Source organism: Rhinopithecus roxellana, chromosome 5, assembly GCF_007565055.1.
Source record: "Rhinopithecus roxellana isolate Shanxi Qingling chromosome 5, ASM756505v1, whole genome shotgun sequence".
Taxonomy (NCBI): domain Eukaryota; kingdom Metazoa; phylum Chordata; class Mammalia; order Primates; family Cercopithecidae; genus Rhinopithecus; species Rhinopithecus roxellana.
Window position 1 is genome coordinate 134,355,841 of NC_044553.1, and position 18,309 is coordinate 134,374,149.

At 38.7% G+C, this 18,309-nt stretch overlaps 1 protein-coding gene across 4 annotated transcripts in view; it reads left to right on the plus strand.

The window, feature by feature from the left end:
* GPATCH2L (G-patch domain containing 2 like) overlaps positions 1–4,787 on the plus strand; it is a 52,193-nt gene extending 47,406 nt beyond the window's left edge. For 2 of the 4 annotated variants that reach the window (XM_010382691.2, XM_010382690.2), the window contains exon 10: positions 3,264–4,787. In XM_010382691.2, coding sequence (XP_010380993.1) covers positions 3,264–3,421 — 158 coding nt within the window. In that variant the 3' untranslated portion in view covers positions 3,422–4,787. Of the gene's footprint in view, positions 1–25; positions 1,097–3,263 lie in introns of those variants that run through there. The other 2 variants (XR_004057266.1, XM_030930326.1) reach the window with 2 other exon arrangements.
* The last annotated feature ends 13,522 nt before the right edge of the window (positions 4,788–18,309 follow it).

Sequence of the window (18,309 nt, forward strand, 5' to 3'; positions counted from 1 at the left end):
TTCTTGAAATGATTTTCTTCATCAGAATGGTAGATCAGAGCCATCGGCATGCAGAGTCCAATCCTTCAAAAAGTAAACACATGGCTTTTGATAAAGCGGATTTGAGGTGATCAGAAATTCTGTTGAGAACCCAGCTATTTGTGTGAGTATATTTTAGCTATCCCCAAAACTTTTTCTGACCTTTCTCTTTCTGGGATAGGATATGTGTGCTTAGAGTATCATTCAGAAGGATACCTAATAGTTAATCTGCTAATTAGTTACATCAGGTTTCAAATACTAGGTCAGTGACATAAGAGAAAGAAAGAGAGAGAGAGATGTGAATTGTCAAATGGATTGTCAGATGCATTCACAAGAGCAGAACTGCTTATCTGTTTTGCTCACTACTGCACTCCTAGCATCTAAATGAATACCTAGCCCATGGAACAAACCCACTAGTTATTTGTTGTAAGAATAAATTATTAGAATCTTAAAGTTGAAACAGAGTGATTCCTGATGTACTCTAACCACATGGTTGGATTCAGTAGTTCCATTTTAGGATGTCCCTTTTCTCGGGAGTCATAGGGCAAATTCTTACTGCCCACTGTGTCTTTTTAAAGTTTAAATGTTTTTTAAAATTAAACATGTTTCTTAGTAAATATTGAATGGGTATAAAAGAACGTTTATAGCAGATATGTAAGGAGTAAAGAAAATACAGCAAATATCCATGTACCTACCATTCACTTTAAGAAAAAGTTAAAATTTTCTTTTTTAAAAAGTTAAAATCTTCTTTAAAAGTCTTCTCCCTGCTCTCCTCAGAGGTAAAAGTTATTCTGATTGTTTTTTATCGTTTGTCATTCTTTTTTTTTTTTTCAAGTAGTTTTAGCAGACATATGTATCTTCAAGCAATATATTGTCTAGTTTTGTGTTTTTGAACCCTTGTATATATGGAATCAAAGTATGTCATATTTTATGTTGCAGCTTTCACCCGGTTCTGTTTTTGAGATTCAGTCATGCTTTGTCCTGCCAAAATCTATTTTTCAGCTGCCATGTATATGGTATTCCATTGTATGAATATGATTAATATACTATAATTAAATGTTCTTGATGGACATTTGGACCGTATTCCTGTTTTATGCTATTATGGAAAATACTGCACTGTTCTCTGAGAGAACAAGTGCAAACATTCTTGGAGGCCACTTCCCGCTCGTTAGGATGGCTGTATCAAAAACAGAGAGCATCAGGTGTTGGTGAGGATGTGGAGAAATTGGAACCCTTGTGCAGTACTTGTGGGAAGGTAAAATTGTGCATTGCTGTGGAAAACAGTATGTAAAAAAAAATTCCTCAAAAAATTAAACATAAAACTACCATATGATCCAGCAATTCTGTTTCTGTGCATATACCCAAAAGAATGAAAAGCAGAGACTCAAAATAGATTTTTTGCACACGTCTGTTTACAGCAACATTATTTGCAATCGGCAAGATGGAAACAACTCACATGTCCATTGCTGGATGGACAAAATGTGCTGTATACATACAATGGAATATTATGTAGCTTGAAAGTCTTTCTTATTCAGAATGAAACTGCTACAAGCTACAAATTGGATGAAGACATTTGCTAAGTGAAATAAGTGAGACATAAAAGGAGAAATATTATATGATTCCACTTTTATAAGCTGCCTAGAATAGTCAAATTCATAGAAACAGAAAGACAAATAGTGGTTGCCAGGGGCCAGGGAAAGAGGGAAATGGGGAGAGTTATTGTTTAATGGGTATGGAGTTTCCATTTGAGATGATGAAAAAGTCCTGGTGATAAATAGTTGTGATAGTTACACAGCAGTGTGAATGTACTTAATGCGACTGAACTGTACACTTAAAAATGGGTAAGACAGCAAATTTTATATATATTTTACTGTAATAAAAAATAGCAAAAAAAAAAAAAGTTTTTCTAGGGTAGTGCTTTTTTCACTGCAGTTTGGTGACCATGTAGGTATAGTTTTTTGAAATTTATTACCAGTTAAATATGAGTGAGTATGTGTGCCTGAGTTTGTTGTGAGTGTGTGTGTGTATGAGAGAAAAAAAGAGAGAGAGAGAGATTTGAGTTGTCAAATGTATTTCCTCCTGCTCTGGTGAAGTTCCAAAATGTTTGAAAGCTTTTGCCCTCAAGAAACTCTTGTATCTGGAGTAACAGCTTTCAAGATATTTTTACATTAGCCCACAATAAGAAATTCATGTTTGAATATGTGTGTTGGTTGCACGTGTAAATCTGAAATAAATCCTGGGTGCATGCTGATACTTTCTATTTTTTTCATTGAGAAAAAAGAGTAATGGTCATGACCCACTAAATTGATTTTTTGACCCACAATTTGAAAATTACTGTTCTAGGTTACATTTCTGGGAGTGGAATTATTGGGTGACAGGGTAAAATCCAAACTTTCCTAGGTTTTGCCATATTTTAGTATATATTTGTTCTTAGCAGAGTGGGTGGAAATGATGGTTTGTGCCACTCCACTCAGGGGTGTTTGGAAATGTGAAGTAAATGTTTGTTTGTCACAATGACTGGGGAATGTTCCTGGCATTCGGCAGATAGGATCCAGATCGGTGAGTGTTCTGAAGTATACAGGACAGCCCTGCACAAGCCATGTCTCCTGTCCAGAATGTCTTTAGTGATCTTATTGAAAAATATTGGGCCTGATTGTGCTCTTTTTCTGCCATTTTCCTTGTTGTATGGTATATATTTATTGGTAACACTGCCCTGTCGGAGGCATGGGTTGTGGCAGGAAGAGCGTGGGGTTTAGAGTCCAGTATCTGTGTTTGAATCTTGATATTTAACCAGCTCTGTTTTATCCCTGAACAATTTGTCTGATCTCTCTATACCTCAGTTCCCTGATCTAGAAAGTGGAGATCACTATGAGTCATCTCTACGAGTATCTATGAGTAAGGGTTTGTATTAACAATTAAGATCATGAGTATTCATTGTTTAAGCAATAGGCACGTAAGTACTTTATAAGTGATTTTTACTACATTATGAATGCGTGCTACTGAATTTATTTATTTGTTCAATTGAACCCATTTTCTCAGATTAGGAAATACTATCTTACTTAAATCTTGTCTTTACTTTTTTGTAGAGAAAAAGAGATACCTTATGTGGCCACTCCTTAGGTTACTAGGACATGAAGTATAAGGATTAAGAAAATTTTGTTTCTAAGTGTCTCTCATTCTAATTTGTCTTATTCTAATTTATCTCCCCTTGATGTTTTTGCTCCCCTCTATTGTAACCTTACTAGTTCACATGGATGCAGTGGAGCCAACCACACCAGCGTCACAAACCCCCAAATCACCCAGCTCTGAGTGGTTGGTCAGGACCTCTGCAGCAGAGAAAGCCACAGATGCAACTACTACATTTTTTAAAATGCCACAAGAAAAGAGCCCTGGATACAGCTAGAGAGCAAGACTTCGCCCTGCAGGAGCTGACTGGGTGTTGCTGAAGCAAATGTTGGACTTTGTGTTAGATAGTCTTGCATATCTTAATCGACATTCCCAGTCCTTTCACCACCAGAACCAACTCCTCTTTGAAACACAGCAGTGGACTCTCTCTCAGAAGATCATGTTGTGGGAGTCTTTTTTTTTTTAATAGTAAAATATTGAGGCAGCAATTTTTTACAAAAAGGTCATCCTCTGCTCTATTTGTTACCTTGTTATTGCTGTCTCAACATTTACTACAGCTCCATTTACAGAGCTGTTGCTTTTTTGCAGTTGTCTTTGTTCTTGAAAAACCAGTAACTGCTTCTGCATACGTTTTGTGTAGAGCTTTTAATATCATTTGAGGAAGTTCCAAATTTGTAGCCAGTTTCAAACAAATTTAAATACTGAGTTGAGGCCTGTATGGAATTGTTTGCAGGAGATAAGGCTTGCCTTTGAGCCTACTCTTGATTCACGCAGAGTGCCAATAAGATAAATCAACGAGGTTCTCATTTTGGAGCCTCAAAAGAGACACCAGCAACTGGGCCTTGAGAACTTCCATTTTTTTGCAGATTGTCTGCAGAAACTCAGACAGCTCATCAGCAGCAGCAGCTGTATTGTATTTTACCTCATCTTCAGAGTTTATGTTCTACTGAAAGAGGACGTGTGTATACATGCACACGCACACACACAGCTTGGTGTAATGGAGAAGATGGTTTAGGTGTACAGCAAATTTAAAATAGTCAGTGAATTGTGTCTTACTACTTCATGTCCCAGTGTAAGCCTTTATGTCCTAAGCAGAACTTTATTGTTAGTATTATAGGTTAATAACCTGCAGCAGAAATTCATACTCTATTATAATAATGGCTTCTTGGGGCCATGCTTTGGGGAGGTAAAATGTCTTTTTGACATGCCTTTATATTTGGCGTGTTTATGATGGCTCAGCTGCATGTGGAGTTATATATACAGTCGTGCCTGAAGTTGGATGCTACTTTGTCAAAATGAGAAATAAGTGATGGCCTGGAGCTGCTGGAGAGAAGCCACGCTTTCTAAAAAGTATTATCAAGAGTGTCTGTCATTCATTCAGGGGCCTGGCTGACAGAAGGACTTTTTTTTAATACCAATGAGTGCATTTACTCTGAAATACACAGAAGCTCTTGGTGAATTGCTGCCTGCTGTGGTCACATTGTAGGGGGCCTCCCACTCATGCACCTGCTTATTTTCTGTCTTAAACAGGTGCTGGATGGGGCAGCACCTCCTTCCCCCAAAATGCGATTGCCTCTGTTTCCCATACAAAGTGTAATGATGGGTTGCTTTATCGTACTCCCTTTTAACAATTATAGTCCTTATCAATGGAAACTCCAGATTTCTTTATCGATGAAGTGGGGAGGTGGGTGGGCATGAATCTAGTTGGAAAAGGGGACTTGAAGCTAAGTTTACATGGCACTTTAAGATTGAGAACATGTCAGTTGTTCAAATCAGGAATATGGTAGAGGGAGAGCAGGTGGAGATGATGGGACGGGAAAGTGTTGAAACCAGCCCAGCATGCCTCTGAGTCGCCCTTGGTTCTCATGCAGCAGTGTGTGTGCTTACAGGGGTGTTCCACTCTTGGTTCTCATGCAGCAGTGTGGGAGAGTGCTGAAGCCGGCCCAGCATGCCCCTGAGTTGCCTCTGGTTCTCATGCAGCAGTGTGTGTGCTTAACAGGAGTGGAGATGATGGGACGGGAGAATGCTGAAACTGGCCCAGCAGACCTCAGAGTCACCCGTGGCTCTCATGCAGCAGTGTGCTTACAGGGATTTCCCAGGCTGCACTTCCTTTCCCTGTGGGCTGTACCCACAGAAGTATAGAAAATATGTCTGTTGAATATAAATTGGTACCGCTGAATTGTTTTAGTGATGAGGTTAGATTTTGTTGTCATGTGCATTGTCACCATAGTGACCTGTGGCATATATTTTTAACATACTTGGTTGGGTTTGAGAGAAATCTGTGGACATAATTTTTTGTTTGTGTCAAGCTGTATGACTCATGCAGTGATTGGTCCCATGATCATGGCCTATTAGTGAAAACTGCCAAAGGTCAGGTGGCCAAGGTGTTCCCACATTTTTTCTATATAACTTATTGCCTGATAGTCCACCTTTCTACCTATGATTAAAAATAATTTTTATATACAACATTATTTACATTTCAAACATCTCTACAAAGTCATGCCATTTTAAGGAGATGAAAACAGTCACAGAGTTGAGTGACTTGCTCCAAATCACAGAACTAAGCCAGGACTAGAATCCCAGACTTTCAGATTTTTTCTGCCCTGGGTTATAATCTCTTGTTTTTCAGTGATAGACCTGAGTCAGTCTGAGATGCTTATTTATGAAACAGTATACCGTGAATATTTATTATCTTCTTGGGCATGCTTTTCTACCCATTTTGAATACTTTCAACAGGGATTACCCAAGAATGCAACATCTACCTGTAATAAATGGGGAGAAAGTTAGTTGCCTGAGAGAACAGAATATTAAGCACACAAATACTTTCCAACACAGGGTTGTAAATTGTGCTCCTCATTTTAAGGTGCTGTATGTGCATGTTTAAGGAATTATTACTCAATGTATTCTGCTTGCTTTCTGTATTAACCAGTTCCAGAGGATAGCCTTGGAAATGAGTGTATTTTGAATCTTAAAACTTAAAGTTTCTTTATATGCGGCACAGTGTATAATGTCATAAGTTAAGAAAAATCTATTATCTTTCAAAGAAATTATCTAGTTTCAAAAATCAGGTTTTGTAATCAGTGTTGAAAAACTCTGAAACACGACTTACTTTGAGGATGATCCTTGAGCTCATGTATTTGATCTGCTCAAAAGTAATAACTAGACCGGGAGCGGTGGCTCACGCCTGTAATCCCAGCACTCTGGGAGGCCAAGACAGGCAGATCACAAGGTCAGGAGATCGAGACCATCCTGGCTAACACGGTGAAACCCGGTCTCTACTAAAAAAAAAAAAGTAATAACTAAAGCTGAGTTAAACAGTTTTTATTTATTTTAAGATTCTGATTTTTCCCAGCTGGCTACACAGATGGCTTGTCTGAATCCTAATTTTGTGTGTTTTGCACGATGGGCAGAAGTCAAAACATTATCTGCTTCTGTGAGGATCATTAATAAAAAGTTGGTTTTAATGACAAGTTTAAGGGAATTTTAGATGATTTTTCAGATGCAGTATTTGAAAGGAACAAAACTCTCATGTTGTTGCCTTTTGTTGTTGTTGTTGTTGTTGTTTCCTAGAGACAGGTTCTTGATCTGTCACTCAGGCTAGAGTGAAGTGATGTGTTCATAGCTCACTGTAACCTTGAACTCATAAGCTCAAGCCATCCTCCTGCCTCAGCCTCCTGAGTTGTGAGAACCTACAGAAGTGTGCCATCACACCTGGCTAATTTTTTAAGTTTTTGTAGAGATGGGGTCTTGCTCTGTTGCCTATGCTGATCTTGAACTCCTAACCTCAAGCAATCTACCTGCCTCGGCCTCCCTAAGTATTGTAGTAATAGGTGTGAGCCACCATGCCCAGCCTTGTGTTGCCTCTTGGTAAGAACTAATAAAAGGAAATTAGTAGCTTGTTTACCTGGTACCGGATTTGGAGGGGGCTGAGTATAGTTTTTACTGAGTGGTATGTGGTTGGAAAATAGGCCACATTAGCCTTGAATTGTTTAGAAATCAAATGCGATTCGAAATTTTAGAGGACATTGCGGGGCTATGAAATAGGCTCCTAACAAGACTATTTTTGTAGCAAAATGGCCAAAAGCTGAAATAAATCTTCTTAGTCTGTGATGCTTGTAGAGCATCCTTTGTTAAGTAAAGCACAACACCTAGGACAAGTAACTAAACTAGTTATGACTTCCAAATAGATTGATAGAGCCTTGCATTTTGGAGTTAGAGACACTGTAGCTGTATCTATATACCTGTAATATAGCCTGGGAAGTTCTGTTGCTGCAGAGTTATCATTAAAGTCACTTGGAATTGAAGAAGATACGGAGTGTTGAGACAAAGGAACTAGGCTGGCAAAGTCATTGCTGATGCGATGGGTTCTCCACTTTCGCTCCAGGCGTAGGCTCCTGGTGGTGATACATGATTCATTTCAGGTCTTTGTTTCATTTTGGCTTCATTACTGTGGTTCTGAGCCACACAGGTTTCTCCCCCTGGGGAGAAGACTGTAAAAACCTCAGCGTTAGCAGCTGTGTTCAGTGCCCTGTATGTCTTGTGAAGCTTATCTGAGCTGGACTGAGAGCAGAGTGGCTCACTCTAGCAGCTGTGGATGCAGTCTAGTTGGAAGCATGGCTTGGAGGACATCATGGTTCATGCGATGGTTGGAGGGATGGTAAAAGCAGTTAGCTCTTGTCAGCTGCTTCCCTCTGCTAGTGCTTGAGCTGCCAATTTTGTCTGTCAGTGTTTCCTTATCTCTCACTCCTGTTGTGAAAGGTCACAGAGTTACTGTCACTGGCAACAATTTCTCCCCCCTAGAAGAAATCTGGTACAGAGGGAAAGGGTGAGGAAAATGGTGAATTCCATCACTCAGAACTAAATGCAAGTGGCACAGAGACGCTTTCTCCTGTGTTAACGTCTCCAAAAGATGAACATCAAATGCCCAGAAACAGCAACATCAAAAAGAAGAAAGATGAGAAGTATTGTCGAAGAGTATGGACTACAGGGTTTTTAACAAGTCCAGCAAAACAAACTTATGGCCAAAAGAAGACATTTTTCTATCACTGCAAGTAGACATCATAATGCTTGGTAAAACTGCCAGATTTAGGGAATAAAAAATTTTTCAAGTACAGTATTGAAGAATGGGGGCATATCCTGAAGACATTCAGCAAAGAAGCAATCTTGGCAAGGTGGAGAAGTGGGAAGCAACGTGGAGAGAAAGGGAGCTGCCCAGCAGGAATTCTCAGCGTGTGGTCCCTAGGCCAACAACACCAGCATACCTTGCCCACACCAGACCTACTGAATCAGAAACTGCCAGCGCAAGGCCCAGCAGTCTTTCCATAAGCCCTCCAGGGGGCTCTGGTGCATGCTCAAGTTTGAGAACCGTAGACTTTGCCACAGTTAAAAAGATGTTTTAATGGACTGATCTCCTTCTAAGCTCTGAGATGCGCTCATATTCCCTCCATAAGTAAAGAGATTTTTTTTTTTTGTATAATTCTTTGCAGAAACTGTTAATGTCTTTATTTCTCATATTTTTTTCCCCTACAAGCTCCTGAAAGATCTTTTTGAAAAATTGACAAAGGATGCTATCAAGGGCTATGTTTAGATGGATGGAAATAACCTTGAAAATGGATAAAGCCTGGGTGTGGTGACTCACGCCCATAATCCCAACACTTTGGGAGGCCAGGGCAGGAGGATTGCTTTATCGCAGGATGTGAAAACCAGCCTATGCAGCATAGTGAGACCTTGTCTCTACACAAACTTTTAAAAATTAGCTGGCTGTGGTGGTGCATGCCTGTGGTCCCAGCTGCTTGGGAGGCAGAGGCAAGAGGATCACTCGAGCCCAGGAGGTTGAGGGTCCCGTGAGCCATGATCTGGCCGCTGCACTCCAGCCTGGGTGACAGAGCGAGACCCTGTATCAAAAAATGAATAATCAAATAAAAATGGATAAAAATGTAACAATGAATTGTTAGTCTATGAATGATAGTCATTTTTCACAATTGGCAGTAAAAATATGATTTGTGTAAGGTATGAGTTTACCACATTTGTTCGTAAGATCTTAGTTGCAAGGGAAAGTATCATGTATTTTCTAGCATGATAATGATGAATCATTTAAAGTATGGCTCATAAAAATGAAAAAAAAATATTGGAAGAAAAAACCACCTTGGGTGCATAGGTGTGTAATAAATAGCTGTTGAGTTATTGGTAATCTCTTGCTAGGACTGAATCTCAGTACTTCAGAGCATGTAAAAATCAATTTTCTGTGATCCCACTTAATCACACCATGTTCTCTTTTTTTTAGATTTCAGCTAGCGATTCTGCAGGGGTTGGAGACCAATAGCAATCTCATGCTTTGTTGTTGTTATTGTCTGACTCGTGGATTCAGCATTTCAGAATATGGTACTCTAATCTTAAGGCTTTGAAAAAAAAAACCGTGGCCATTTTTTCTTTATATTTTACTTGTGTTAATTGGGCTGGGTCCTAATTGGTTGCCAGAGCCCGGAAATCCAGGTTCTGTCTTTTCAGGGAATATGCATAGCTAAAGAGTTCATTGTATTTGCAAAGGTACACTAGGAGTTCTCATTTCCTCAGATGCTCATGTGTGTAGGCTGTTAAGCTCTCATTTCAATTTTTGCAGTCTTTTAAAACACCACACAATTTTTCTTTTCCATCTTAAAGACCAGTTAAAACTACCTCTGGCCACAAATGTTAGTGTTACTAGATATTATCAAGGTGTGAGACTAAAAAGTTAGAAGGCTTTAAGATGTAAATTATATAAGTTAATGTTTTATTTCTCTGAAAGTTCTGACCCTTACTGACCTCTCATTCAAATGTTTTTAATTGAAAGGGGTAAGAAAATATCAGAGAACTTAAAGATGGCCTTCGTGACTTTGACTCAAAATCAACACATTTCATTATGTATAGGTCCTACACCTTGCTTCCTCAAGCGGGCCATGAAAAAAAATCTCATGACCATGCAAACTGATGCCACCCCAAAATCATAGTAACGATTTGAATTGCTCTCAATATTGATCTCAAACTCCCTCCTGTTGTCAGCAGCTGCTGCAAACTGGCTATTATAAACCCTTTCTACCCCCACCTTCTCTCAATCTCAGCAGTTAATCTCAGCCCTCCCCCACCACGTAACAGCCTCGGGCAGAACTTCCCGCTTAGACACCCTCACACACACCCTTCCTTACCTTCTTGCCAGTGCCTGTCCTGCCCAAGACGTGCCCTAAGCCCTCTCCCTTGATAAATGACTTGATCTAGATACAGCCTCACACTCCTGGCACATACAGCTTTGCATTTAAACATGTTCAGATACTCCTGCTTCAAACAAAAATACCTTTCCTCAACCCTTTGAAATCCTAACTACCACTAAAGTATACTGCCCTTATCTGCACTCTGTCCATTCTGCAGTCCACTGAGGCAGTGGATTTTAACCCTGGCTGCATGTTAGCATCACCTGGGAAGCTTTAAAACATCCTAATTCTGGACTGGATGACAGACCCATTAAATCAGCATGGGGAGGTGGGACGGGTTTCAGTCTTTAAAAAGAAGTGTAGCTGAGGCTGAGAACCACCACTCTAAAACCTGGCTGCTACCCTTGCTACCATTAAAACTTCTTGCTGGATTCACCAGTGACTTCTACTGTCAAAATTTAGCCCATAGGTTGATTTTTATGATACTGATGCTATATAACCACTTCCTTCTTTGGAATGCTCCCTTTCCTGACCCTGCTTTCCTGATTTTTCTCCCACTTCTTCACCCTTTCTCAGTTTCTCTGGGTTGTTTGGTAGGTCAGTCTAGCACAGACTGGATGCCAGTCTCTGCCACCACCTCCGTTACTTAAGTGAACACCTGTGTGCCAGTGAGTTCCTTTGCCATACCACCTAAATGCACCAACTTAAAAGCACAGATTAGAGGGAAGCGTTCACATTCACTAATCACTGCAGGCTTCTAGGAAAGCATACTAAAAGACTCTGGTCCTTCTTTTACCTCCCTTGTTCCTCCTCCAAGCCCAGTGAGGTAGGAGGAATTGCTGATTAGATTAGTGAGACTCTAAGGTGGATCACTCCTGCTTACTTATGAGTTGCTGTTTATGAAAAGATGACCTGGACTGTGGTCCCTCTTCTGCTTTCTCCTCTTCGGGGTCTTGGCCTGGTAAGGGGGCCCGTGCCCAAAAGAGGCTCCTCCACCTAATGCTATCTTCAATCTGTGGCTTTCTGCTGCTGGTTAAGATTTTAATTGGGCTGCCTCATCCCTTTTTGACCTTGAGCTTCATGTTGATCTTTATCAAGGAACTTTTTATTGGGGCATCAGCACTAGCCCTATGAATACAGTGAAATTTGATTTCCCAGTCTACTGTTACCATTGCATGCTGCCCCTGGAACTGGATACATGGGTTCCACTTTCATCAGAAGTGATGCTGTGTGTTCCTGATGTCTTTGAATCACTAGTTTCTGATTCAAAATATGGGGTAGGTGGATCTGATTAATACTCATATGCCTGTGTCCTGGCTAGGAAGTCAGAGTGAGGTTATCTGGAAAGTTGAGCTTCCTCACATGTGGGAAGGTACTTCAGATGCTGGACAACCAATAAGAATAACAAAGGTCCACCAGAGCCATTGCCTCAGTTACTGATTCAACAAACATTTACTGAACACTGATTAAGCCAAGTCTTCTTCAGGGACCTCTTAGGGAAGAGGATAACGGCCCTAAAGCAGGATACTCCTGGGCCCCTTAGATATATTATCCTTGAGACTATTAGGCCCCTGTCCAGAATAATAATAATAATAACGGCAAATATGTACTTAGTGGTCTGCCATTTGGAAACAACATCTCACTTATTCAACAACTCTAAGGGTAGGTACTTTTATCTCCATTTTAAAACAATGAAATACACTTACAGTTATAGACAAACTTGCTCAAGTCACGTATCTATTAAGCGTCAGTGACGATTCAGATTCAAGTCTATTTGATGTTAAAGAGTGTCTGTTCCCAACCAATACCTCTGCTGCCTCCTTTGACGAACTGTCAGAGGGCATGTACGTATGCATAAGCTGTGGGCCACTAGGCCCTGGGCCAGTGTCTGATGAGACCTCTTTATTGCTTCTCTTGGTGGGCTGTTTCTCTACCAGGCAACTGAATGGGCTCATCCCTTCTCTGTGCATACATCATTGAATGGAGATAGCTGGTTTCTGTGACATCCTCTTATAACAACCTAGTTTTGTTCTTGAGAGTGACCAGAGCGAGAGGAAAGTCAAGATCTTGCAGATCTTGCAAACCTATGGCAATAAAAAGGTATCGTCCTTTGTGTACCAAGGCACAACTGATTTCTAAGCGAGGAGGATCTGTGTTATGAGATCATAATGTTAGTGATAGACTGTTTTCAACACCTTGGTAAACATTTCTTTGACTGTTAGCAAAAGCTGCCGCCGCAGTCTTGACTTTTAGAAATGTCCCTTCATTCAGTAGATGTGTATAGAACACATTTTATGCCAAGCGCTCTGCTAGGAGCTGGGTATACAGAGAAGAAAGGCATTCCTGCTCTCATGATGTTCATGGTCTTCTGAGGAAGAGACAAGAAAAGCAAGTATTACACTGTAGAATGAGATAAGAATGACAGGGTATTTTGGCAGCAAGGAAGAGGGCACTTTAATTCAAGCTGGGCAGTGGAAGAAGTAAAAAAAAAACACAGAACGAAATCCTGAAGGATGAGCAGGAGTTAAGAAGAGTGGATCAAGCCCTCCAAGGGTAAGAGCATGGTTTGTTCAGAGCACTGCAAGTGTTTTTGTATGGCCCACATATAAAGCTTATAGAGGAACAGACAGAGGAAGGCAGGAGACAGGAAGTGAAGGGTCCTGTGTATACTGGCTTACTTGTTGAGTTGGAGAACTATTGCAGTATTCCTCTGCTAAGCTCAGGGTGCGTTCATGGAAACCCTACTGCAACTTGCCCATTGTGCATACAAAGCTGGAACTGAGATGTGAACAGGTTTGCATTGCTTTGGTCACCTTCCGTGGGAAATATAGCTAGGCCCACTTATCGGTAGGAGCTACTGACATGTTAAAACTAGGTTAAACTGAATTGGAAGTAATGCTTTATTTGGAATCATGGCTGACTGATTCCATTACATGTTCTAGCATGATACCAGTCTGAGGTTATTCCCCTTGAACCACCGACTTAGTAGAGTTTAATGCACAATGTGATGGTCTTAGTTTCCTTGTACTGTTCTTCAGCAACAAAGTTGTTCAACTGCCAGTTAAGTTTTTTGGGCTTTGTTTCTCAGTAGTGACAGTAAATTTGTGTTGATCTGTTTACACCTTTTGGACTGAACACCTCAGCAATCTTTGATATTTTAAGCCTACAGAAAGTGCCCATGGGACAAAACCAATCTGCTGGCTCACACTAAGTTCTGATCCCATGATTTTGGTCTCATTAATACCATGCTATAAATAAAGTTAGCTAAACCTTTTGAAACTGCATAAAAGTGAAATAATTGCAAGTTTTGGGCCAACATTTTTCCTGAACAACTTCTGACTGACCAGCATTTTAAATTAGGTGATATAGTCTAGCTTTTGTACATAGAAATAAGAAAGTGACTTTTATGTTCCGTTATTAAAATAGTATAGGGAGGACAGGTAAATATACTAATTTTTCATTGCTCATACTAGAGAATTAAGGTATATTGACTAATGAAATAGAGGATTATGGGGATCATATGAAAATATGATTAAAGAGATTATCACTAGAAGAAAAATTCAGACTGCTAATTATGAGAAAAAACATGTATGCACAACCAAACAAATCCCAAAAATTAAAGATTTCTAAAACAATAGAATAGGAACAAATGTACCTGTCATATTAATAAAAGTAAACTTAGCTGTAGATAAAAGGCAAAAATGTCAGCAAACACTAATTTCATGTTATAAGATTCAGAAAGGTTGAGCAAAAGTAAGCCAAGCAAACACAAACAAGAAAATGAGTTGTAGTCTGCATATCAGGCAAGGTTGGACTTAGGGAAAAATAATTGAAAGAAAAAGAAAAACACTACATAATACTAAAGGGTGTGACTCACGAGATACAATGTTTTCTCGATATCTGTACCAAATAATGGAAAACCATTTATGTATTGGAAGCCATGGGAGACACAGGAAGAAACAGAAATACAGTGTTAGTTGGATATTTTAATTCAATTCTGTCAGTTCATGACAAATCAATGGATAAAACTTAGGACATGGGATGATTTAAATAAGATACAGAAGATCTAGTTGATACATATTAGACTTTACCCTAAAAATGGTAACTACACTTTACCCGTAAAACATTTCCCCATTTGACTGTGTATTAGAGCATACAGAAAACATAAGTTTCACAACAGAGGGAAGGAACAACAGATGGCATTTGCTGAAAAAAATGCAATAAACTTAGAATTTGAAGATAAGTGGTCAGAAAAAAAAGAATGCAATAAATTAAAGCCAGAAAACATTGCTCATCTGCAATCTAAAATGTTTTTAAGCTCTTCAACTATTCTTGGGTTGATTAGGACATGCAAAGCATTAAAAAAGCATTTCATATCTAGACTATAAACTTGTTCTTCTGAGATACACATAAAACTGCTCAGAGGAAAATTCATTGCCCTAAAATCTGTGTATTAAAAACTAAGATAAATGTTGTATAACTCAAAATATTAGGAAAAGGAATCTTTTAAAAGCAGACTAAAAGAATCCAGAAAAATTAATTAGAAAAATGGGGAAACAGAATTAAAGAGCTAATTTTTAAAATACATAGTAAAATATGTAACATTTTAGCTACCATTACAAGAGAAGACAAACACAAAATAAAAATTACCAGATAATATATAAGAGCCATAAAATATACTTTGCTCAACTGTATGCAAACAATTTAAATACTTGGATTAAATGGATAATTTCAATTAGCATGACTAAGTATTTTTAAAGACCCTACCAATGAAAACAAAGAAATGCATTTGGAGGATTAAAAACATTTTATAACACCAATTTTTTATTTTACATTTTAAGGCATGACATGGAATTTATTGAAAAGACATGTATTTTATAGAATCCAAGCAAAAGCTGACCAGCCAGAGATAAAGTGAGACCAACTCAGGGAATGTGAGCAGTGGTGATTTTTTCCCTCTGGTGTTCCATGTTAGCCTGACACAGAGCTCCTTTTCCACATTTTCAGGGGCTCTTGATCCAAAACCTTTAAAAAAAAAAAAATTAGACTTAACAGAAAAGCTGCAAAAATAGATTTCCTGTGTGCCCTTCTCTCAGCTTCTCCTAATGTTAACTTACATACCAATGGTACAATTATTGAAACTAGGAAATTAACATTGGCACAATCCTATTAACTACATACTTTATTTGAATTATAGCAGTTTTCTCAGTAATGTTGTTTTTCTGGTTTGGTATTCAATCCAGGATCCATATGTACTTGGGTCTTTCTGGGTTTTCTATTCTGTTCCACTGGTCTACTTGTGCATGGTACCACACTGTTTTAATTATAGAGACTTTATAGTATGTTTTAATGACTGGCAAGGCTAGTCCCCTTTATAATTTTTCCTATCTGTTGTGCTTCTACCTATTCAAACATGTTTGTTTTTCCATATGAACTTTAGTATCAACTTGTCTAAATTCATTTGTTAAGGTACATTGGTATTTTATTGATATTATATGATATTAACTGATTTAGGGAGAACTAACATCTTTAAAATGTGGAGTCATCCTATCCAAGAACAGAGGATGTATTTCCATTTATTCAAGTCTATTTTGTGCCTTTTCAGCAGTGTTTTAAAATTATCCTTGTGTAGGTTTTGTGCGTTTCTGGCTAAGCTTATCCCTCAGTATTTAATTTATTTGCTAGTAAGTGAGATTTCCTCTGCCATTATGTCTTCTAACTGGTTATTGCTCTATATATAAAAGCTACTGATTTTGTATGCTAATACATCTTGCTGCCTTACTTAATTTTTTTAAAAAATAAACAACAGAAATTTATTTCTTATGGTTTCACAGTCTGGGAAGTCCAGGATCAAGGTGCTGGCTGATTCAATGTCTGGTGAGAGCTTGCCTTCTGGTTCATAGATGTCACCTTCTAGTTGTGTCCTCACATGGTGAAGGGGACTAGTTAGCTCTCTGGGGTCTCTTGTATAAGGGCATAAATCCCAGTCAGTAGGGCTCCACCCTCCTAATCTAATGACCTCCCAAAGGCCCTGTCTCCAATACCAACACTTTGGGGATTAGGATTTCCACCTGTTTTCGGGGGACACAAGCATTTATACCATAGCAGTCAGTAGCAAACTCTTTTTGTTTTGCAGCCAAAGGTCAGTCAATTTTTATCTTCTTAGCTTAGTATAATCTAAGCCCTAAAGCCATGAAATGCATGGAAAAGGTTTTTTTTCTTTTTCTAACTTTTATTTTAGATTTGAGGGGTACATGTGCAGGTTTGTTACCTGGTATATTGCGTGATGCTGAGGTTTGGGGTATGAATGACCTGTCACCCAGGTACTGAGCATCCTTGCAGAATTCTTTTACTTTTGAAGTTAGTTTTATCATTGCTCCTCTAGAAAAACAAACAAACACAAAAAACAAAAATTGTTTCTAAATAACCAGAAGAATGATGAGAAATGAAAAAAATCTATAGAAGTAAAAAATGACATGAAAGCTTAAACCTAGGAAAGCAAGTAAGACAAAACTTTCCTGACTTTGGCCCTGGGTGAAGGAAAAGGTGTTCCTCTCCTACCAACCTACAATTGTTGAACAAATTGTCCCTTATATTGAGGGCTGGGGCTCAAATTTATACTACTTGTATGGTGCAGAATACTGCATGAGGAAATTTAATTTACCGTAGACCCAAGCCAATTGTAACCCCAGGTAACTACTAGAAGCAACCACAAATTCTCTCTGGAGGAATGAACCTTCAATCCAGTTATCAAAGAACTCTCACAGATAAAGTTATGAATATGTACAACTTAAGCCAATAAATTTGAAAGCTTAGACAAAATTCCTAGAGAAAATAATTTCACAAAACTCATTCAGGGGAAATAGAAAACTTGATCAGTTCTTTAACATTACATTTAGTAAGTAGTTTAAAATCTGGGCCTGTGTACTCTGCAGAAAGATGTTGTGGGACCCCCAAAATGCCATCAGTTTTTTTTCTGGAGCTTGACACATTGATTGTAAAGTTCATGTAGAAGAACAAATGCACAAGAGCAGCCCAAGGAAACCCTTTTAAGAGAGCACTTGGTAGGAGGAGGGCTAGTCCCACTACATATTAAAACATAAAGCCTCAACTCTGAAAGTGTGGTATAAGTGCATGCATAGGTCAATGGAACAATATAGAAAATTCTGAAACAGGCCCAATCGCATATGACAATTCAGGATACAATAAAGGTGGTGCCCCAAGTCAGTGGGGGGGAAAGATGGATTATAAAAATGAATGGTGTTGAGATAACTGGATATGGTTATATGGCTACATATAAATATGTAACCATACAGGAAAAAGTGGATCTGTTTCTCACACTATGCCAGGATAATTTTAAAATTGATGAGAGATTTAATTGTACAATTTAAACTATACAACTACTAGAAAAGAAAAAAAAAAAAGATGAAGTCCTCTGTGACAGGGGTCAGCAAGCTACATAGCCTGTAGGCCAAATCTGACTGACCCAAGGCCTAGTTTTGGGCTGCTGCAAGCTAAGAATGGTGTTTTGTTTTGTTTTTTCTTCTACCTTTAAAGTGTTCAATAACAAAAAGAGGAGACCTTGGAACAAAGACTTGATGCGGTCGCAAACTCTAAAATATTCACTATCCAAACTTTTATTAGAAAAGACTGTGGACCCTTGCTTTGTAACCTGGGTTAGCTATTGCATAATAATGCCACTGAACTCAGCTGGGGTATATCTGCTCTAAGTGTCTCTCATCTCCTTGGACCAGTACAAAAATACACTCCACTCCTTTGGTAGAAGGGAATATAAATCCACATGGCAAAGGATGGGGATATAGGGAACTGAAAAGTTTTGGAACCAATAATGTACTCTTCCACACTAACTACTACTAAAAATGTAGATGCAATAAGATATATTTGACTGTTTAAAACAAATCTTGTATGCATATACACAATAAGCAAACTAAAATACAAGTGATAACCCAGAAACATGGTT